General features: G+C 41.7%; 1 protein-coding gene across 2 annotated transcripts in view; it reads left to right on the forward strand.

The window, feature by feature from the left end:
* The window catches only part of ABCB10 (ATP binding cassette subfamily B member 10), a 945,933-nt gene that overhangs the window by 188,637 nt on the left and 732,354 nt on the right, over positions 1-24,942 (forward strand). For both annotated transcript variants that reach the window (XM_085611934.1, XM_085611935.1), the window contains exon 3: positions 1,195-1,397. In XM_085611934.1, the coding sequence (XP_085468060.1) occupies positions 1,195-1,397 (203 nt within the window). The remainder of the gene's footprint in view (positions 1-1,194; positions 1,398-24,942) is intronic.

A 24,942-nucleotide genomic window follows, 5' to 3' on the forward strand; every position in this document is an offset into this window, starting at 1 on the left:
GTTTCTGGCATTTCAGCCGTCTTCAGCCAGGCTTGCTTGAATCCAGTGGCAAAGTGAGCAAGGGACTCACGTCTGAGCATACCCTGCCAACTTATGGCGAACAAAGCGGTACAAAAGGGGGTGGTGATGGACGGAGCATCAGAACCAATCAAATACTCACACCCAGTCAACAGATCTGGGTTTGATCCATCACCGTTCTTTAGCCCACTCTGCCACCCCAGTTCAGACATGGCCATATGCAAATCAGTCTGACCCTGTGCCTCATGGGAACAGTCCAGCCCGAACTGCCAAGCCATGCCTTCCCTGGACCGGAAACAAGCTTCCTAGGACCGGTTTCTGGCATTTCAGCCGTCTTCAGCCAGGCTTGCTTGAATCCAGTGGCAAAGTGAGCAAGGGACTCACGTCTGAGCATACCCTGCCAACTTATGGCGAACAAAGCGGTACAAAAGGGGGTGGTGATGGACGGAGCATCAGAACCAATCGAATACTCACACCCAGTCAACAGATCTGGGTTTGATCCATCACCGTTCTTTAGCCCACTCTGCCACCAGACATGGCCATATGACTGGGTGTGAGTGTTTTATTGTCTGAACTGGGGTGGCAGAGTGGGCTAAAGAACGGTGATGGATCAAACCCAGATCTGTTGACTGGGTGTGAGTGTTTAATTGGTTCTGATGCTCCGTCCATCACCACCCCCTTTTGTACTACTTCCCAGACCATAGCACTCACTGCCCTTCCAGGGCCTGGGCTTCAAGCCATTATTCCCTGTTGACTGGGCCTCAACAGCTCTCCAGCCAATTCTGGCACTGATCAAAAGCTTCGGAATCAACATCGGGCACGACTCAGAGACGAGTGAGCACCCCAAAGTAAAACCCTCCTCCCACTGTCTCTCCACCTTCATTCCATGCCAGCCGTTACTATTTTGGTACAAAACAATGTATACATAGAAAAAATTCCGGCAGAGTACAGCTTCAATGCCCTTTTCTGAGCGGATTGTAGGGCAGATTCTGCAGTCAATTTGAAGTGTTAAATTGGATAATAGTAACATTTATTTTCTGCACTATGAACTCATCTCTTGCATACTTTCTGTTACAACGTATTAATAATGAACAATTTCCAAAATATTTTAACATTTTTTTTTTTACATAAAATATGTTTTGTTAATCACAGCTGTTAACACTTTGTTCATTGCAGGACAGCAGATTGTGAAACAGTTGCGAACATCCTTGTTTTCTACCATTTTGAGGCAGGAAGTTGCGTTCTTTGATGAGACTCGAACAGGAGAGCTAGTAAACCGCCTATCAATGGACACTGCCCTTTTGGGCCGTTCGGTGACGGAGAATCTTTCTGACGGTCTGAGATCTGTGGCTCAGGCATCCGTTGGCATCGGAATGATGGTATGTATGTGTGTGTGTGTGCTTTTATTGTAAACGGCAAGGTACGTTGTGCCTTCTTGCTATTGTTTATAAATCATGTTTGCTAATCTCGGTGTCTCCCCATTTCCCTTTAAGCCCCTTTGTGTAACCCTGCCCCAATACAACTTGTGGCTGCACCCCTGTCCATGCCTTCCCCTCTGTTTGCCTCCACAGCACTTCGGACTTGTATTTTTTGCACCCCAGTCTAGCCTCTGTGTTCTACCCTGACCTACCTTTGTGTGCCCTGTGTGTACATCCCTCACTCTGTAGACCCTTTAAGTGTTACCTCTTGGCTTGCAGCTCTCTGTTTGCTTACCACATCCTCTTTGTTCCCGGCCCCAAGTAGCCCATTTACTTCCACGGCCTCACGCAGCCCATTTACTTCTGCATGCCCTGCAACAGCATTCAAAAGACACACAATTGATGGACAGAATGCAGAACAAATCAAAACATTCTTCCCAGTCAAGAGATCTGGGTTAAATCCATCATTCTTTTGCTCACTATGCCACCCCAGTTTAGACCTGGCCATATGCAAATCACTCTTTACCCAGTGCCTCATGGGAACAGTCCAGCCTGAACTGCCTAGCCAGGTCCTCCCTGGACCTCAAACAAGCATCCTAGGTTCGGTTTTAGGGTTTAACCCCTCATCAGCCAGGATAGCTTGAATCCAGTGGCACAGTGATCCCGGGACCCACATCTGGGCATACCCGGCGCACTTACGGCGAGAAAGCAAAAGATACACAATTGATGGACTCTGTGTGCTCACCACATCCTCTCTGTGTGTCCGGCCTCACGCAGCCCATTTACCTCTGCATACCCTGCAACAGCCTTGTCCTGATCCTGCAGCCCCTTTGTGTGTCCCTAGTCCCCTTTAAGTGCCTATGCAGCATCCTGCTCCCCCGACTCTCAGTGCAGCCAACCAGCAGCCTGCAACCTCTGTGTGGGCCCTGCCTGCCCAGCAACTCCTCTCTGTCACCCCTACGGTCTTAAGCCTGCTCTATTTTGTGCCCTAACCCAGCCAGGGGCTCCTTTTTGCCCCTTCTCCCTTCTTTGTATCCCCAGTAGCCGCTCTTGGATCCAGTGCTTCCTTGCAATCAAACATTGCCCCCCCCCCTTCAACTCCTTCTTCTCCCACTCCCTTTTTCCCCCCTCTCCTAATGTTTGTAAGCATTTAGGGAGGTTTCAAATCAGCACAGGATTTGGAGGGATGTACCTTTTGCAACTCCAAACCCCAGAATATTTTTTTTTATCTCCCTCTACGTCCAAGAACATTGGGAGAAATAAAAATGTGATGGAGGTGTGGGGGGGGGGAGGGGGGGCCTTGAAGGGCTTTGGACCTCCTGGCTTCCCTGGGGGAGGGGGTTCTTCATAAACTTCTGCCACCACTTTACCCAATGTGCCACCTTTTTGCTTAGCCAAAGGGTGAAGAGGAATAAATATTTTCCACCTGCATTTGTGCCCACGACTGAGGGATGAGATTAAAAAGAAAACACAAGGGCAGTTGAACTTTCGATGGCCCCTGTCCCCTGTTCATAGTAGGAAGAAGGGGCCAGGTGACATGTGACCTTATTCTCTGTGGCCCGCAACGCTGTGCGGGCCACAGAAGAGTTGGTACGGGTCAATTGTCACTGAATACTGCTCACTGTTACGTAGCGAAAATGTCCCAATGGTTTGGTAGCTGCTCGCCATTTGTTACTGCCAGCATTTGCCTCATTTGACCTTGGGCAAGGTGAGGGGTAGTATGTCAAAATATAGGCCCTTGGGTAAGGTTAGAAGGGATGGAGGCATTTTCGTCCTCTAAAAGCTAGGTTGCGGTTATTAACCTCCTCATCTTTTGGGGGTATTGAAAACACAGTTGACTGTAGTTTACCCTATGCAAGTTTTCAAGTGAAAATTTTTCTCCCACCTCGGGAAGAGCTGGAGGACAAGGGCTTCATCGTCCATTAAGCAAGGCCTGCTAGCGACTTTATTTACCGCCCTTGGTCAAGATGAGGGGAGGTGTTGGCCCAAGCCTCAGGAGGTTCGTGGAACGGGCCTTTTTCTAGTCTGGCCTAATAGTGCTACTGTCACCAGACAATTGTGAGCATCACTAGAGAGGAGCGTTGGCTCTGCCCACATGTTGGGAGCCAGGAGTACGTGTTCTGATTTTAAAGAAGTTGTGTGCTTCCACAAAAAAGTGCTTTCCTGCCACTGCAGCTGTGTTCATTTTATTTATCCGGCTGGCTGAGATTGAACTTTAAGGGGCACTCTTTGACATTGCAATGCTGTAAAAGTGTCTTAGATAGCTAGGTAATTTATTCTGTATGACTTTCTCAGGCAGCAGCATGGAAGTGAGGAGGGCAGTCATCGACCTAGATAGAGTTTTAGGTCTGGCTTGACAGTGCAACTGTCAACTTACTTTTGAACCTACACCAATCTTATTATACAGTTCTTTGCTTCCAGAAAAATACATATTCATTCCCATGCTTGTTACTAGTAATGGTTCGTATTACCATACAACATTCCTTTAAAGCCAGACCTATTGGCATTGCTAATACTTGTTTATTTTTTCTCTTCCCAGCCTGCCAAACATGCCAGGGTGACCGATTTATACGTGGATGTGCTTTCCTTCCAACTTATGACTTAAAAAGCATGAAGCTTCTTTCTTTTTTTGCTTTTTTAGATCTCATCTACACACATACCTAATCTATTATCCACAATACAATATATACATAGAGTGGGCTTTGGATCAGCCACTTGTTCACGAGTGGATGGTTTTATTGTCTACCTCAATTACCTTATGTGAAAAGAGGTGTCCCTTACCCCCAACCTGTCCAACCCCTGCAGAGAACCTAGCAGTTCCATGGTAGGGGCAGTGGTGCTCACCGCGCCCTGGTCTGCAAGCTTCCCAGCCTCCTGCCCCCACCCACCAAACCTCTTTAGTGTGCCATTGCAGGGTGGGAAGCAGAATCCACCAATACTTACCTGGTTGACAAGTGGTCACATTGGATAGGTGGGTCCTATAGATGGTTCACAAGGGATACGCCTTACCCTTTCTCTCTTTTCTTCCGCACCTTCCATCATCGCCTCAGTGATTGGCGGATGACCATTTCTCTTTTTTTTGCGGCAGGAAGTACAAGCCCTTTTGGCCAAAAAGACTGTCAATAGCGTGCCGTTGCCAGAAGTAGGATGCATTTGTTATTGTCGCTACTTTCTGGAGCCAAAGAACGACGGAGGTCTTTGGTCTATTCTAGATCTGCGCCCTCTCAATGTCTTCATCTATAAGAAGTTCAAAATACTCACACTGGCAAAGTTATTGCCTGCCTTTGACTCTCAAGACTAGATAGTAGTGTTGGACCTGCAGGACACCTATTTCCATATTCCCGTTCTGCCGCCTCATTAGCATTACCTGCGGTTTGTGGTGTGAAAGGAGCATTTTCAGTTTGCTGTGCTTCCCTTTGGTTTCACGAGTACCCCTTAGGAATTAACGAAAATTATGGCGGTGGTGGCAGCACATGTTCGGAAGTCAGGGGTGCCAGTCTTCCCCTACCTCGACGATTAGCTGTTAAAGACAGTCTCTTCCTAGGCATCCATCAACCACCTCTAGACTACGGCGAACCTCCTGTCCATATTGGGGTTCACTATCAACATGATGATGTGACACCTGACTCCATCTCAGACACTCCCCTTCATTCGGGACATTCTGGACACAGTTTACTTTCTTGCTTTTCCCCTGGGAAAGAGTCCAGGACATTTAGGCCTCTGATCCTGATCTTTCAGCCTCAGTCCTGGATTTCAGTGGGGTAGACTCTGAGGCTGCTGGGATTGATGGCCTCCTGCATCTTGCTGGATGAGCACACCAGGTGGCATATGCTGGCTGTGCAGTGGGTTCTGAATCCCCAGTAGTCTCAGTATCAGGGGGACCTCTCCAACCACTTTCAGATTTCAGAGGGGACTGCAAATGGACCACAACTGAGTTAGTGGCAGACTTGTTTCCTTTCCCCACCTGGAGCTGACAGTGGTGACTGATGCATCGCTTCTGGGTTGGGATGGCCATCAGTAGGAGGTGGCGATCCGAGACCTTTGGTCCTGGCGGAGTTGCAGCTTCCCATCAATCTTCTGGAGCTAAGACCCATTTCTTGACTTGGAAAATTTTCCTACCACCCATCAAGGGTATTCTGATGGATGCACATGGACAATAGCATTGCCATGTGGACCCGACTGATTCATTTGGACATTTGTCTGATTGTCCACCACCTGGTGGGATCTTAAAACACTTACGACGCCTAGCAGATCACAAATGGCAGCTACATTCGCAAGGCCCCTTCTAGCAATGGGGAGAGCCATGGTTAAATCTCTTCACTACCTCCGAAAATGCACAGTGCAACACTTTTGAAGAAAGAGTTTCCAAGAAGGCTGTCCTTTGGAGATATGTTTCCTAGCTACCTATTCTGCTCCGAGTTCTGAAGAAGAGAGAGAATAATTGGGCTCAGTCATCCTAGTGGATTGAGTTGGGAGAGTGTGACACCTGAAACATCTGAGCATCTGTATCTGATCAGGCTGTTACTTCTGGAGGATCTTCTGTCACAACAGCAGTGCAATGTCTTGCAGTCGTCCCTGCACAATTTACACTTCGATGCATGAAGATTGAGCAGCGGCAGTTGACTGCATTTGATCCCCCTCTCAAAGTAGTGGCTGTCATCTTGGCAGCCAAGCGTCTTCTGCAAAATCTGTTTACGCTGGTCGCTGGAACAAGGTTGTGGCCTTGGTGTTGCAGCCAAAATATGGACACATTTGCAAGTTAAACTGTTGGATGTGTTACTGTTTATGCCTTTGGCCCAGCTAGGACTTGCATTGTTAAAGGTTATTTGTTGGCAATTTCAGCTTTTTTGCTTTTACCAGACCAACCACCTGTAATGATAGGTTATATCAAAGGTTTGGCCCACATGTTCCCTCCCAAACCCTTTGTGATGCCAGTGTGGGACCTTAAGTTGATCCTTTCTTTCCTTATGTGTACTTCTTTTCAATCATTACGTAGTTTTTCCTTACCTCTCCTGACCCTAAAGATGGTCTTCTCATCATGATAATGTCAGCTCTTGCATGAGTGAGCTTCAAGTTCCGTCAGTCCTGCCTCCCTACACCACCTTCTTTCAGGACAAACTGGTGCTGAGGTTCTAGAGCGGCTTTCTTCCCAAATGTGTTACTTCCTGTTATGTTGTTTAATCCATCGCTCTTCTTATGTTCTTTTCGCTTCCTCGCCCCTTAAAGGAGGAGGAGATGCTGCATTGGTCGGACCCCCAAATAGTGCTCAGCTTTTACAGCGATCATATTGGAAACCATTGGGTGTGGACAGTCCGCTCTTAGTGTTGTTTTCTAGAGCGAACAAAGTCAAAGCATGCAGAAACTGCCTTTTTCCATGCAGATAGATCTCTGCATTAAGAATCTGCTACACAATGGCCTTCGAAGCAGCCTCCATAGAGTATGATGGATAATGCCAAGGCTGCTACCACTGGGTTAGCAGGCACTATACCTGTGTGGAAATTAGCCTTTTTAGGGGCCCACTGGTGCAGGGTTCACCCTATCTGTCCACGGGTCCTTAAACCACCAAAGAAGAAATTGGCACTGAAGCTGAAATATTAAATAACAAGTTTATTGATCTCACATGAGTGAGACTATGTCAATACAGTACCCTCGGGCCACTGTAGGAGTTAGTCCACGTAGTACAGAAACCAGAGGTCTTTTATATGCATTAGTTGCATTGTCAGCATGAGACCAAGGGGAGGTACTGGCACATCCAAGAATAGTTATTGACTAACATGAGCATACAAATATGTGTTGGTCAGCAAAGTGGGAGAGGAGACATTTCTGTTTGCATCAGTTAAAAACGCCTGGCATTTACAAACTAAGACAGGTGCATTCTGGCAGCTACAGGCCTTTCTGAGCATGCGCAAGGCTCTGGCTCAGTACTGAAGGAGTTAACTATAGTTGATGACTCAAGCGAAATACAAGGGCAGGCAACAGTGAAGACGGAAGAAGCACATGGCCAACACATGGCTAACTAAAATGGCTGCCACAACCAAAATGGCTTCAGCTTATGCCAACAGCGATTTCTGCTAGTTTCCACAGATGACCCTTTTAGCATTAGCTGAAAACATCTCTATGATCTGGGAGGAAAATAGAAAATATCTTGCACATCTATTCTCATCATATCGCTAACTTCTTGGTCTAATACATATTGGGCGTTCACATTCTTAACGTTGCGCTTGGTAGGTATACAAGTAGAGACAAAAGAAAACAAAGCATCGGGCCACATTGTATGCATAGAAAGCATGACAGTAGGATCGCAAAGAATATACATAGAATTGTCAACAGTTTCCAGCCCCAAGTAGCAAACAATGTCCCTAACCAGTCAATTAAAGTCCAAGTTCCTATATCGGGATGAATTTCAGTGGTTGTTTTAGGCCGATTGGAAATAGCCAACAGCACATGTTTGATGCAATGTCTAAATAAAAACATTTTAATAGACCTTCCAGTGTTCTTCTTTATGAGGGCTAGGATACCAATGATATGTTCAGGAGGAGGGCACAGTATTATTTATCAAAGACTGCACAAAACGTTTCTCTTGCAGAAACAACAATATTCCAAATGCAAATATTAAAGTGGACACACATATTATCACAAAAACAATTTTTGCTTTGGGGGACCAGGAGGACCAAACGGGGCCATGGAAATTAGGACGAGGAGCCGCAAAGGGCTGCTCCTCCTCAATAATGGGATGACCAAAGGGGTACATTGCTAACAAAAATGTACTTGGAGAATAGAAGCCGCTGTACAACCAGCCAGAGGGGAGTCTTCTCCCTGTGTCCGTCTGAGCCTCACAGGCAGGCTCTTATCGTTCATCAAATGTTCACTTCTCCCACAGTGGAGCTGCACAACTTGCAACTCAGAAAAACAATCACGGCTCAGGCTAAGGGAAAGGTTTCTTCTTTCAGATAGGGCAATCACCCTCCAGGGCAAACACACTCAATGATCCTGCCCAGTGTCTCAGGCAGTGCACCAGTATTCTTCACTCTAGTCTAACAGGCACCAGAGACACAGTACCTGTACCCTGAACTCAAGTCCTTCCCTAATTCCTGTGTTGCTCCGCTGGCGCACTGCTCTTTAGTCGGGCCACAGATTGTACCTAGTATGCCCAGACACCTCTTGATCAACTAACAAATATGCAGGCTCACTTTCAGTTGGGGACCGGAACTCAGAGGCCTAATGTTGGAGTATCTGAAGCAACCCTTGTTTCAGAGGGGGTCACCGCAAGCAAAACCTCCTTGCCATCCTTGTCGGTCTGTGCATCTCTCAGCTAGACATTAGGAAAAAAGGAACAGCTCTCCGTCCCGATTTGTGACCCCGTCTTTCACCCAAGACAGTGGTAGGGGTACACTCTTCATATGACTGGCGTGCACCCAATGCTTTCGCCCTTCGACTTTCACTGCTGTCCTGGTCGCCAATAGCACTTGCATCAGTTCACGCCACCTCGGCTCTAGGCTGGACTTGCGCTGGAAATTGCACACCAAGATGTAGTCTCCAGGTTGGATCTGATGTCCGGGCCCCTCTGGCAATGGTTGTAGGGCAGCAGATATCTATTGGTGAACAGAACAAAGATCGTTTAGACAAGGCATACACATAATCTATCAACAGAGAGGATACTCTATTTCAGAAAACGTCTTTAGTCTCGGGACGCCTCATACATTAGCAGGACGCCCAAGAACCACTTCATCTATCTGAGAGTAAAAAACACCCTGGACCTATTAGCGCGTATAAAAGGAACTTTTAGAGAACTGACAAGAGTAAACTTAATTTTTCTCTCCCAATCCCAAGCAGCCAAGGAAGACTGTATTAATTTACCAAACATACTCTGAATCCTTACAAAACAACTATTCTGGGTGTTTCTTGTTTTAGCAAGCTTGTGTTCCATAAATCATATAGTTCACAACACTTCTTCTACTTGTGATTTTTTTTTCACTACTGTACAGGACTGTGGACACTTCTAGAATTATTTTCCTTACGTAAGAACAACTATATGTTTCACTTATGACCATGCTCTCATGTTATAGATGTAACAGGAAACCCTAAAACTGTGAACGTAACAGAGATCTGTATTGCATGAATAAGTTACACATTAATCCTAAAAAATAAAAACATTCACCAGCTCCAGCAAGGATGTCGGAGCCAATTACTTGCACTGGTGAGGTGCTTTGTCTCTATTCATTTAAGAACATATTCACAGCATCATGTGAAATGAAGGACTAAAGCGAGTCCAAACAATTGTCTCATAGCCGCTCCTAGACAGCTTAGACCGGATCGAGCGAGGGAGAGAGAACACAACAACAAGTTGCCCTGCTTACTTTTCCACGCAGAATAGCTCACAACAATATACAAAATAGGCACAACAACCGAGAAAAGGACAATGTGTTAATTAATTTTGCTTACCCTTAATTTGCCCAGGAGCTAGTCTCCTACACTAGTCTCCTACCCCCCTTCGACAGTAGGTAACCTAAACAGGTGACCTCCTGTCGACAATATTTACCCCCTTTTGGCAGCTGGGCACAAACAGACTTGTAGGAGGTAGATAGCTAGGAAAATCCATATCAAGGAGGCCATGTCCAATACTAGTGGACTGAACCACTTTATAAATGTTGGTGTACAAGCACATTGAGCTAACTAGAAAACATTAATCCAAAACCATCTACCAAGTCCTTTAGCCTTTGTACTGTTATAACATGATGGCGCATTAATGTAAGCTTAATTTAATGGCCTTTTTATCTGGCCTTAGCACAACAATTTTAATTTAAAAGCTATTATTCTGTATACATGGCAGAGCTGCTTTCTGCACAGACGCTCCTGCCCCTTGATAATGTTCAGTAGTCTCAAGAAAACCGTGATATCCCCATCTACTCCTAACAGAATATGCAATATTTCCTTTAGCTAATGTTACCTAAAACAGATCTGTGGTGTCCAATGTTTCAAAATGCCATAATGCGCCCAGAACTATTGTGCATTAAGGCGCGCAATGTAATTCTCATGTCTCCAAAGCTACCCTTTGCATGACTTTTAATAGCCCTAGTATTTGACACTGCAGCCATTAGGCCATACTACATTTTAAGTTTATCACTAAGAGACAGTAATATTGGTGTTAGATAAACTAATATTCAACCTTTTAATGTGGTGCAACAACATATTTTAACCAGTTGGAGATAGAAATATTAATGTGCACATTGAAATCTGAATACATACTTTGCACAGGGTAATTTTCAATAGAGCTAAATATTATTGAATTTTCTCAGTATTGTTATTAGACATTATAAGGATCATAATTATGCAAAAACGATTTTAGTGCAATGACTTTTAATTATTTTTTACAGGTCATTTTTTTTTAATAAGGATCATTAACCCTTTTGTTGTTTCCACATATGAAAAGCAAGCCTTATTCCTTTCACCTTTAAATGAATTTATTTATAACACTAAGCACAGAAGCTTTACTGAAACATAAAAAGGTTTGTGTCACTTTTTAGAGGGCAGTAATTATTTACCATCAGATCCACAGATGTGCTTATTAGAAAAGCAACAAGGTAAGGTAAGGTACATTTTATTTGCATGATTAATAAAAATCTTCCAATTACTACATTCTTAGAGAAAACACACCAGTTAAAAATCTAGTTCAAGAGTTTTTTTTAAAAAGTTTAAAGGGCTAAAAAGTTTTCTTACAAAAACATAAATACAATATATAAACATTACATCGGACCGCCATCTTTCCAGAACTAAATATAAATAGTGTCAATTAATATTTCTATAACTTAAGCATGATATCATAAATGTAGTCCTAAGTTTTGTCCTTAACTATTTTAGACTTCCGGATTTCCTGTGGCCAACTCACAGGTATCTTCTTTTTAACAATTATTAGAAATTTTGTAAAATTGGAAATCATTTCAATATCCGTTGGTCTAAAACAGACTACCATCACTTTTAATTCACTTTACTAGCATGGACATCACATTACTGATATTCACTCTAACTCTAATCTCACCATCTTCGGCACACAAAATGTAATATTGGAGTTGATGATTAAGCAAGTATCACCAAGAGGCTCAGTCACACATCCTCATGACTCAAACATTCTTATAAGAAAAACAACTTGCACTCTTGTTCCTCCCAGGTGGTTGATGTAAAGCGTCAACAGATGTTGTCCTTCTCCTCCAGCAGGACATAGCACTCCTCTCTCGCTCCGGTCTAACACTTGACCGCGGAGAACCCCTCCAAGAGTTTCAGGCAATTGAGCTGCAATCCCCGTAGCTGCTCAAACTGCACCCTCTGGTACACAATCTTCCATATCTCTCTCCTCTATTACTAATCCTTATCTAATCCAAAGGTGGCTCTACTGATCCATGCCTCCATGTGGGCAAGCTACCAACGTTTCTCCTTGTCATCTTTTGAAAAAAGATCCATCTTTGAGTAAGCGGTACCTCTCCTAAGATAGGAAGCTTTGTCTTTGAAGGGCTGTGTAAAGAAGTGCCCCAGAAACAGAGCTTGAATTGATGATGAGAGCAGGTGTACGAGTATCACTAATGACACAGTGAAGTCCTGGGTCTTGAAAGCACTTTCCTTAGTTGATGTCAAATGTGCACTACATTCTTTGATGGATGGCTGTGAGTTGCTTTGACAGAGTCTGTGACAAAACTCAGGAAGACTATCTCCTGGGATGAAATCAACAGATTTCTCCTTGTTTGACAAAACCCAGTCCTTCCAAAAAGAATACATTCATCAATTAGTTGGTGAGCTGTCTTGGGTACTGATCCAATATGAGGCTGTTGTATAGGTACATGATGAGTCATATACCCTGTGCCCAGAGTAACCCTCCTCTACCTGTTTCAGAACCATACTTTTCTAGAAAGGTGGCGACTTTGCTGTTGTCTTCTGTGGTATTTTTACATTCCCTTTCAGAGTGACATTCAGCCCTAAGGCAGTTGTTTTAGTGGCTTATAGAGGCGATTAGCCACATAGTAGGCCACTTTCTTCCCCAGTACCCGTTGTGAGGACCACAGGTTTATGTCTTTCAGGCCTAACATATCAGAAGGATGTGGGGGGCTTGTCTCCAGCTTCATCCCTTAGGGAATGCCGGTCCCTTCTTGGAGTCTGACCTGGAGCTCTTGGGCATGGCCATGTCGTGTTCACCTTACAAATCCCTTTGGGTTTTCTCACATTTGACTAGTAGTAACCCATGAAGTGGTCCCATTCATTTGCCAAAAACCGAGGGGCAGCAGAGTCATCTAGGTTTTCTGGCTTTTTTGACCCTGTAGTGTCTGGTAACAACACAATAATGTTCTGCACTACCAATCTCCAAGTAGTTTATTCTATATCATTACAAAGATTCCATCCATAACTCATCCCTCCAGCCAAGGACTAACAACTGACTAGGAATCATCCCCTCTTCTAACATAAACATTCTAAGAACATGACTCATTCAGTTTCTACAAAGCTCAATCGCTAACCTTGAATAACACAGATCTCCTCCACACAAAATGCACAACCAAACATAGAGATAAAAATACAACACAAACACAAATGAAGAGACAATGCAACTACAATTAATTAATGACCGAAATGTGACTCATTACAAATATGACCATCTTCCGGTTTTACTGCCCATTTAAACAATTTTACCACTTTAAGGGGTTATCCATATTTACACATCGCTACTCCTTCCTTCTGAAAGTTTCACAACAACCCTATCCCCAAGTCACACACTGGAATTGACGACAGTTATCCTAAAATCATAATTCGCATTTAGGGCCTTTTAAAAAAAAAAATATATAGCTTTTTCTGGTTCTGAACAAATTTAGTGAACTGAGGTCTTGATCCCCGTTCTTTGTGTAACCCACGGTGGACACATCACTGTACACATTTTTTTTTTACTTAAACAATTCAAAAGATGTGACCCCGAGTTGTTGAATGAGGTGTAAGCTGAAACGCCTCTACCTGCAGCTTAATTTCTTCTCTCCCCGCACTCTTTGCTAGTTGGGTACTTGCTTTAATGTCTTAGTAAGTCTCTTTTTAACTGTTGCTCGTGGAGATGAGGTAACACACGTGCACGGCAGTTAAAGAGAGTTTGGAGGCGTTTATACTGTTCCTGACCGTGGCTTTGAAGTTACCCCTGACAAAGGGCCAAAATGGCTCGTAATGAATTGGGTGCAACTACGTGAGGGCATTAAGGATGAATTGTCACCTCTACATGTCGATGTTGAAGCCCGTACTGGCACGCAGAAGGGAGCTGAAAAAATATATGAAATAAAGAACTACAGTGGTACCACGCTGTCCTCGTTGTGATTATGATCTATTGGATTAACTTTTGGATGAATTTTGGATAAAACATTGGTTTACAATTTGGATTTAACTTGGAGTATGATAAGCAAACTTGTTCACTGTGAGGTTCGGGTCCCACATGTCGCAGTGCGACTGATTGGTGCGTTGGATACGTGCCTTTTTGGATTACTCAGTAAATCTCTCAAGCATTCCATTTGTCTGAGGGTGATAGAGGGAACCATTGTTTTATTGGCTATACCACTTACTTCTAAAAAAAGATTCTATCTCACAGGACGTTAGTTGGATGCCATTGTGGGTAAGAATAAAACTCAGGCTGCTCTCTCCTTCTCAGACTTCTTTCAAAATCCAACCAATATGGCCAACCCTTCGCTCACCACTGTCACTTCAGGCCAATGGGAGACTATATCAATTTACACTAACACATAATTACTCAAAACACCTGATATGGGGCCTAAAATATCAAGACTCCTTTTCCCAGGGAACCTGTTGGTAAATCTCTGCACACCATCGGTGAGGTTTTGGTCTTCCTGATCTTATGGTAACACTCCCCACAATCTTGTACTTTTCTTTCACCATCTACATCGGTTCCTGGCCACCAATAACTCACTCTCAACTATTCCTTGGTCTTACGCCCTACAGATGCCTTGGTGACCCATGTGGGCAAAACCAACTAACCAAGACCTCAAACTGGTTGGCTGGACAGTTAGACTGGTCAGATTTGGGGTGGTCGCCCCCCAAAAATGTTGCCTTTGCCCTCCACTTTTTGTTGAAATTCCATTTTGTTGGCTTTAGCACTCTGTGCACCTTACCAATTACATAGCTAACTAGTGCTAAAGTGCTTATGTCCTCTCCCTTAAACTTGGGAAAATATTGGCATGCACCTGATAGGCATATTTAATTTACTTTTAAGTCCCCTGTAGAATGGTATACCATATACCCAGGGCTAGTAAATGAAATGCTACCTGTGAGCCTCAGCACTTATTATGCCACCCTCTTATTTAGCCCATTGAAACATGTCCCAGGCATGTCATTTCATCTTGAATACAGTTTTATACTGCCAACTCGAATTGGCAATATATATCCTTTGCCATGCCTTAAACTCCCCTTTTATTGCATACAAGTCACCCACCTCTAAGATAGGCCCTAGATAGCCCATAGGGCAGGGTGCATTGTAATTAAAAGGTTGGACATGTACTTTTAAGTTTTACTTGTCCTGGTAGTGAAAAAACACCTACGTTTGTTTTTCACTACTGTGAGGCCTACCTCTCCCATAGGATAACATTGGGTTGCCTTATTACATTTAGTAAGTGCTACCATTTGATTGAGAACTGGTAAATATTTCATGTCTGGTGTCTTGAGAAATTGTAGGTAAAACCTTCTCTTTAATGGTAACATCGGATTTTAAGTTAGAATTTTAAAAATGACACTTTTAGAACGTTGGCATGTCCTGTCCTAACCACCTACAGCATGCCTCCTGGGTTACATGCTTGGGAGTAGTTGCCAGTTGGACTATGTTTATTTCTTCCGGACAGCCACACAAAGGGATTAGGTGTGCCTGGATGGGCCATCAACTGGCAGGATGGCGGGGGGACCTGAGCACAGCCCCACTTGCAACTGAATAGGCTTTGCTCTGCCTTCACACGAAGGACTTGTCACCACTGCATTGTTCATGCAGCCAGCTTTGGAGCCAGGACAAGAGAGTCGGGAAACGTCTAGCACTTCGAGGGGAATTCTCTGGAAACTTCTCCTACTTCAAAGGAGTTACCAGGTATAAAAATAGCACCCACAGAACCACTCTTCTGTTCACTTTCTGGGCCGGAAGGATGATTCTTAAACAATTGCCTTCTGTGTACTCCACAAGACTGCTTTTCTGTACCTGGGAGGACTGCTTTCCTGCCAGGAGCCTGCCTTGAAGTCTGAGGCCTGCCCTGCTGCTTTTGCCCTGTTTCAATACTTGAACCCAGGTCTACCAGAGTGATTCAAAGGGCTAATTGGCTAGCCTCCTGATCATAGCCTCGGGGACAGAAAAGGCTCCAACTATCTTGAATTTGCACCTGTATCCAGTCTCAGTGAGTCCTTACCCCCAAAAGTGGTGCCCCTCCAGGCCTGGACCCTTGGTGGTGATGCTAAAGGTGCTCAGATAGCCAACATCCAACTTGAGACTTAGAATTTTTTTGGCTAAAAACTGCTCTGAGAACAACCTGCTCGCCTATCCCCCCAAGATGCTGTCGTGTTTAGCCTATGAATAAGGAGCAGGTGGCTCCAAAATGCTTCAAGTGAACAAAAGAATTGGATTGCCATCCTTTGTTTTAAAATAAAGGATTCAGTGGAATCATCTGCCTGCGAGTGCGTCCTCAATCTAGGGCAAGTGTATATGTGTACATATGTATGTATATGTGTACATATGTTATTTCTTACGAGGATACGTAGAAGGATTACCTTCCTACCTGAAAGACAGTCGGGATTTTCTGAAAAAGATCAAGGAGGTAACCTGGCAAGAGAACTACTTGCTGATTACACTGGATGTGTGTAGTCTCTACACGGCCATCAAACACTCAGATGGCATACTAGCATGTAAATATTTCCTCATGTCACGTTCCATCTCATTCCTGCAACACACTAACATGGTGTTGGAGATGATCAGGTATTGTTTGGAGAACAACTTTTTTGTCTTTAACGATGTTTTCTACAGACAAACCCAGGGCACTGCCATGGGCACCTGCTTTGCTCCTAGTTATGCTAACCTTTTTATGGGGTACTGGGAGCAGCAGGTGCCTGAACTGCACAACTTGTATCGTGGCCATGTGAAAACATGGCTACGATACATAGATGATCTTTTCATCATTTGGGAGGGCAGTGAGGACCTTGCCAAAGAGTTCATTGTTGATCTCAATAACAATGAGGTCAATTTGAAATTTGAAGGGACTTTAAGTAGGTCCAGTATTGAGTTTTTAGATTTACAGATTCAGGTAGCCAATGGAACACTGACTTCTAAACTGTATCGCAAAAAAACATCCGGGAATACGCTACTGCACGCTGAAAGTGCACACCCTAAGGCTCTTATTAAGAGTATTCCATTTGGTGAGCTCCTCCGGGCTCGGAGGAATTGCAGCTCTGATCCCGATTTTGAACATGAATGCAATGTAATGCAAGAAAGATTTCTGGAGAGGGGATACAAATTATATGATATTACTCAAGCACGCTTGAAAGCCAAAGATTTCAAACAGGTAGATTTGTTGATCCCTAAAGATAATCATGACGATAGTACCAACCAAGTTGTCAGATACATAACAACTTACAATTCAGGATCGTTTGCTGTTAAAAGATGTTTAAAGAAACATTGGGACATCCTAAAAACTGAACCTACACTAGACGAAGTTGTCAAGGATGTACCCAATGTAACTTACAGAAAGGCTAATTCCCTGCATGATAAGTTATGCAAAAATGAAGTGAGCAGTGCAAGAACAGTAATTACAGATATTCAAGGTTTTTTCACCTGCATGGTGTGCAAAGCTTGCAAGTTCAGTTCAAATGTGAAAAAAGTCCATTACCCTATCACAGACGAAGATAGACTTATTGAGAAACACCTAACATGTTTATCTGATTATTGTGTATATGTACTGTATTGCCCGTGTGTCAAGAGATACGTAGGGAGCACTATGTTTGCTGCCAAGAAACGTGTCTTAGAACACATGAGAGCGATTCAAAACAAGGACAAACTCTCCCCTATAGCACGACACTATGAAGAATTCCACAAAAGCAACCGCAATTTGTTGAAATTCTATGTAATAGACCGTATACCGGCAAACATCAGGGGGGGAGATAGAATTCGCAAGCTACGACAACTTGAGTCTCACTATATTTTAGAACTCAACACCAAGATTCCATGGGGTTTGAATTCTGAAGAAGAGTTAGCCTGGTTTCTTGGTGAATAGTCAACCCTTCAATTTGGTTATTTGCAGTATGCACAGTATATGAACACTACATGGATTTTGACTTTTTACTCTTCTACATGGACATCCGTGTTTTAACAGTCTGTTTCTATCAATTTGTAATTGGCCTAATTGATAATTGTATTCTATTTTTCTGTTTATTTTTTTAGGTGGTGCTCACATATGAAGGTTTATCGCTTATTCTGACTCTATATAATAACATTTTTGCCTTTAAAATGGATGATGTTCATGCACAGATATCCTTTAACCCACTGGGGTTTTATAATGCATTAATAATATGAATTTGTCAACATATTGTAACCAGGGATAAGCAGATGGTTGTATCTGTATTGCTTTGTTTACGAATACTTACCCACTGGGGTTGTTGCGTGCTGTCACATCGCTCGTATTGTATCTACATGTTGATGTTCTTGCAAAGGAATCTATTAACCCACTGGGGTTACAGAGTACATGTATTGAGAGTATTTGCATTATTTTGAATTTTTCTAACTATTATTACCCACTGGGGTTTTGATTTAGTCGGAATATTGATGATTAAATCATATTCATTGTCACCCACTGGGGTGGGTTTTGCTTTTCTCTACACTTGGTGGAATGTAATGAATTTATCCCTGCTGTAATTTCTACCAAGTCATTTGCAGACATTCGTAAAGGTTTTCTGATATTATTGTATTCCTACAATAGTCATTAACTTGTACCTAGCATTTCAGGAATGTTTATTCCACCTTCCTGTTACTTGATTGCACCTATCACAGTCATGTTTGGCATTTGCGACAATCTTGTACATGATTAGAGGCCATAACTGACAGGATGTAGAGAGCAGGGTCTATTTCTCTCTCTAATGTCGTGCTTATTTAGTGGCTGCGCGCTTTGTTTGTCTCTATCAGTCACAGCAATAAAGTTATGTGATAGACTTCTAACTAACACTTTTCGCAGCGCGGCCGGTAATATTTCTATAGTACAAGTAATTCGTGCACACAACATCGCTGAGGTTTAAACACGACTATTTAGTCATTAACACATGCGAACTTAGTTCATAGCACACATTATGTGTTTATAAATCTAAGATGTCGTTTATTTTTGTTGTTATGAGCAGGTCTCTATTCAATGTATTTGCACAAGATGAATCGCTCAGAAAAGTTATAGACATAAGCATGAGTGTAATATTGCAGTTCTTCATATGTAAGTGGCACTGCTTCAAAATGGCCGAAAATTTAGGCATCATGTATTGCAGTTTCTATGTCAGTCCCATTTCTGTTACTATTATTTTCGTCACGTTTTATGTTTAAAAATTGTATAGCACCAAACGTGTAATTACCCGTGACCAAGGCGGTTACGCCGAAACGCGTTGGGTAAAAGTGGCTTTATTTTTGATGAATAAATCACCGTGAAGCCTCAAGCCTGTGTTTGGACATTCATTTGGGAAGGAGTGCATCTGATGCGTTGCTGCATTGTGGAACTCAATATGTATGTATATATGTGTACATATGTATGTATATATGTGTACATATGTATGTGTATATATGTGTACATGTATGTATATATGTGTATGTATATATGTATGTTTATATGTATATGTGTGTACATGTATGTATATGTGTATGTGTGTATATACATGTATATGTGTGTCAACAGGGACAAGAAAATTAAAACCTCAACTGAATAAACATGGCAGAAAAGTCTAGGAATCGCCTACAGAGAGCGAGTGAACTATTAAATGATGATGTCACACCATCAACAAGCACAATGACCAGGGAAATAACAGGAGAAAGAGATAGAAAAACAATAATCAGTGTACTAAGAGGACTGCAGCAAAATCGGATTCTTGAAATTAATAAATGGTGGGAGAAAACAACATTAGAGAAATATATTGAATATAAACGAGTACCAAGAGGACTTCGAATACTAATTATTCCCACACTGAATGAACTAGTTCCAGACCTAATAAAACAATGGCAAGAAGATACTAATGAATGCTCCTTTAAATTGATGAGAACACTGATTATACATGCTGAAAGAAAACTAGAGAGAATCTCAAGTACTATTCAAGAACTGGAACAGAAATTAGCCAAATTTCCAACAACTGAAGAGAATAAGGAGTCAATTGACAATATGGAAAGAAAAATAAATAAACATGAAGCAAAAGTAGAAAAAAGAAAAGCAAATAAATTCACCAGAGATAGGATGGATTATGTGACTGGTCGCATTTACACATTTGCCCGCAAGTATGACACATTGAGGAACAGAGTGGTCATGGACAAATATGTAGGAACTACTACACCAGAGATGGTGGATAGCTCAGATCTTAGTTCAGCGGATGAAGAACTAACTGCAACTCCTTTGGATTTTCATGGAGAGATGCGACTAGCACAAATGATAACGCGACAAAGAGGAAGAGGCAGAGGGACGACATGGGGAAGAGGACAATCCAAAATACCACCAGAAGGAGCAGAAGATGGAGTAAAATCAAAAAGAGGAAGAGGAAAGCAAAAGTAACCCTGAAAAAGAAGAAAAGCATCCTCTTGAATAATAATTCAGTAATCAACATCTCAACAAAAATATTGAATGAAACCCATCTCAAATTACTCAATAGAGGATTGTCCTACTGCCCAAACAAAGATATGGACATATATAATGCACGAATCGACCTCCAAGTTCTGTCGGAAAGTTAAGCTTTAAAAATATTTCGCAGAAAAAACATCTCGACCAAGTGGTCCAAACTCTGAAAACAATGAATTATCTATTATTGCTCAAAAAGATCTACCTGCCTTAAGAACACTAATATCATTGGAAGAAAAAGAAAGATCTAATATGGGAGATGGTCAACATAATCTTGGAATTGATATAGATCTGTGTAACAGCATGGGGACAGCCACGAACAAAGGAGGAGAAAGTGGACTTAAAAAACAGTCCAGATTCTGTCCACAACTGCCACCGGGAAATAAGATTGATCTGTTCCGTGAAAGAAATCAACAAAATATCCACCGCACCAACATCAGGGGTCAAGAGAAAAAAAGATTGGAACCTAACACCGGGAGAATATAAAGCAATGACAGAGTTGAGAAATGATCCAACGATCATCATAAAGGCCTCCGACAAAGGCGGTAATATCGTGGTTCAAAACATGTCTGACTACAAAGAAGAAGCAAAAAGACAATTGGAAAATAAAGATCATTATGAGATACTTCAACATGATCCAACAGAAATCTGGATGAATGAATACCATTCTATGTTACTCGGATGGAAGGAAAGGGGTTTAATTGATTTTGATGAATATCTTTATTTAAAAACAGATCATCCATCAAAGCGACGATTTACTTTCTATCGAAGGTGCACAAAGCAATCCATGGTCCTGGAAGACCAATAGTCAGTTCAATAGGTTCACTTTTAGAAGCAACATCCAGATTTGTAGATATTTTCTTGATGAACTATGTGACCAGTCTGCCCTCATATCTAAGAGACACAATGGACTTTCTAAACAAAATCAATATGATTGAATGGAAAACAGGATTTTTAATGGCAACGATAGATGTTTCTTCGCTATATACTTCTACAAGACATGAGGATGGAACAAAAGCTGTACAACAATTCCTGCAATCACGACCAATCAACTATTTGGAACACACTGCCATGCTGATAGACATGTTAGTTTACTGCCTGCAACACAATGTTTTCCTCTTTCTGGGTGACCTTTACTTGCAGAAACAAGGCACGGCAATGGGGACATCTTTTGCCCGAACGTATGCAAATCTACTGATGGCCGTATGGGAAACTGAGGTCTTGGAAAAGGAAAAGAAAAAACATTCTAAAATAAAAGCATGGTGTTTCATTGACGATTTGTTCGTTATATGGGACGGGAACCGTGTAGACCTGCAAACCTTCATTGACTCTCTCGAAGTAAATGACTATAATCTGAACTTCACATCTGCAATAAGCGACACCAGTATCATCTTCTTAGATGTAGAAGTCTTCCTCAAGAATAATAGGATTTGCACCAAAATGCATCGAAAACCGACATCATGTAATAACATATTACATGCCAACAGTGGGCATCCACTGAATTTAAAATGGAGCATACCCTATGGCCAAATGTTAAGGGCAAGAAGAAACTGCTCGGAAATTGAAGATCTGGAACTTGAAATTGAAGAGATGAGCTGTCGTTTCTTGGAGAGGGGATACCCATGGGATGTGATCATGAATGCAAAATCTAGGGTCTGTTTGAAAAAACGAACTGACCTCTTATTACCCTTAAAAAGAAAAGCTGATGAAAAAGAGGACACAACAGAGAACACAACACGTCTAATCATGGATTTTAATAATCAAAGTGGAGTTCTGAAAAAAGTGATAAACAAGAACTGGGAAATTCTACGATTGGAAGATACATTGAAAGAGAGCTTAACAGTTCATCCCAGTATAACTTATCGAAGAACAGCATCTTTAAGAGACATCTTAACTCAGTCATTTGGAGAAAATAGAGCCAAAAAAGATCTCATGGCTAAACACACCAGGGTTCTGGAAATGTGCTAAGTGTCGGGCATGTGAACATGGCTCGAATATAACAAATTTTGAATTACAAAATGGCAAAACAGAATTTTTTTTTAGATCACATAACATGTGAGTCAAAATATGTAGTTTACAGATTAGTGTGTCCTTGTAAAAAATACTATGTGGGTAGCACAATTAACAAATTAAAGTTACGGATTTTGCAACATCTACGGGCTATAAAAAATAAAGATCCGAACTATCCAATGGCAAAACATTTTCACGAATACCATCAAAGTGACAACAGCCAATTGAGATATTCAGGAATTAGAATTGTGAAACCTACTGAGAGAGGTGGTGATCGAACTCTAAAACTGCGTAAAATGGAATCAAGATGAATATTAGCAATGGGCACGAAGTATCCACACGGACATAATCTTGACGAAGAACTATTTGTACATCTGTAAAAAATCAAGGCACACTGTATTTTGATCTATTTTGAATTTGAAGATGAACTTACTCTCTCTTTTACCCTTCTCCTTTTTCTTCTTTTTTGCTTACGAGTTAGATTGTTTTGCAAATACGTATGAATGAACTTCGTTGTCTAACCTGGACATTGGACTTGATAAATGAATATGTAGACTATTGAAATCATGTAGAAATTATCCTAAGAGGAAGATGGGGTATGAAGTGAATCCTCATGTCATAAGTTGTTGTTTGCACACTCCAGGTACCTCTATATAAAATGGTGGAACAATTAGCACATATACATTAAGCAAGGGATTTAAAAATATTGAACACGCAGATCTGGTTATGTACTTCACAAAGAAAATGAATGAATCATTATTATTATTTTTCATTATAATTACCAGATAAAATGTAGGAACTGTGTAAGATCAAAATGATGGTCATTAATTTGAATATTGGGAGGAAATTTGATTGAGGCATTTGTTGGAACTACAACTTAGACATTGTAAGTTGATTTGGCATTATTGGGATTAGCAAATTGTTATCCATTCACAAACTGATAGGAGATGGTAAATGTCAAAATGTATTATCTCTTTTGAAAAGTACTTTACTAAAATATGGGTAGATGAAAATGTGTGGTTGATACCCGGATAATTATCAAAGAGGAGTTAAAAGTAGATGGAAAAGGAAGGTTAGAGAATGGCAGGATTAGAAAAGATCTTAAGAAATCGCAACTTTTGTAATAATTTTTTATCCTTAATTTTTTATCCTTAATTTTCTGTCCTCCCTTTAATTTTCTATCCTTCTCTTATTGGTGTTGTGACAAATTACTGTTTGGATATACAAATGTATGATTGTAGTAATGACGACTCAAAAAACACTTAGAGGTAAAAATTCTTAAAATTCTTAGATGAACATATAGCACTTGCACTTTATCCTTCAAATGTACTTTACAGTGAATTGAAGAGGAAACATGGCGACAGAATTGTGCCATGTTATTTTGTTGCGGTGAACAGTCTAGTGTTTTTTAATAAACACAAACAATGGCAATAGCACATAGCCCTTTAAATACTGTCTAGACACTAGGGACTCTATGGTCCAGTAGAAGGCTAATGGTAGCCGAAATGCGTAGGCCGTCCTTACCCCAGCGCTTTTGCATAATGGTGTTTAAATAAAATAATTTGAACCTTACCTGCTGTGGTGCCGTGACTTTCGCCAGAGGAACGAAGGAGGCGAGGGAATCCAAGAATGTGTGTTTATATATGTATGTGTATATGTGTGTGTGTGTATATCTCAAGGAAAAAGCATGTACCGGGTGGGGACATTAAAGCGGCACTCCAATCGCAATGGTTAAAAGTTCTTAATTCATGGAAATTTCATGTACGCATTTCGGCTGTCCCTCGCTGCCACCTTTACGATGAAGCACACCACGTCTACAATTGATTTTATAAATGTTTTCTCTCATCAACATTAACGACAGACCAGCAAAAAAAAAAAGTGCAGACCAGCATGAATAATTCGATTGGCACCATCTTAGAATGTGCAAATACAGCAGTACTTAAAAGCAAAAATTCTCCGTTTGTAAACATGGATCGGTTCTAAAAACATCAATGTTAAAAATAGTTCAATTAAACCCTTGGTTGATCATAAAAACTCCTAAAACTAATTTAATTATATATTGTTTTAGCCATTGCATTTAAAAAAAATGCCCATATACTAAAGTGCCAGGTGTTATTTACAAGTTGTGCTACTCCTCTACTCGAAGTGGATGGCACTGTGCTAATCCTACGCTTAAAAACTTTGATAGAAAAACAAACATTTGAAGTGAGCAAATTTAGAGTGTCACTGTTGTTGAGTGTGCTCTATACTGGAGCTACTTTCCACCTAAACTTGAACTACCCAAGGTTCTCTGCTTCTTTTTTTGCATAATTTATGCGTCACTCTATGCCTGAAAAGGTATTGTTTTTGACTTATACTGGGTGCTCCCTTGTGTCTGGACAAAAATATATCTCTCATTGTCACCTCCTTCTTACCAATATTAAGAGCCCAATCGGAACCTTTGGGAGAGATGGTGCTTCATTCGAATCAGAGTCGGGGAACTGTTTACAGTTTTTATCCTGGAATTTGGCAGGGCTGGACACCAAGAAAATTGCCCCCCAATTGGTTGGTTTTTATCAAATCCTACCATGTTATGGCTTTTCAGGAAACCTGGTCTTTTAGTGGGTCCTCCTTTTTATCTAACTTGGTTAATTTTTATTGGCTGGCACTTCCCT

This window comes from Triturus cristatus, chromosome 6 (assembly GCF_964204655.1).
Source record: "Triturus cristatus chromosome 6, aTriCri1.1, whole genome shotgun sequence".
In the NCBI taxonomy this organism is placed as follows: Eukaryota; Metazoa; Chordata; class Amphibia; order Caudata; family Salamandridae; genus Triturus; species Triturus cristatus.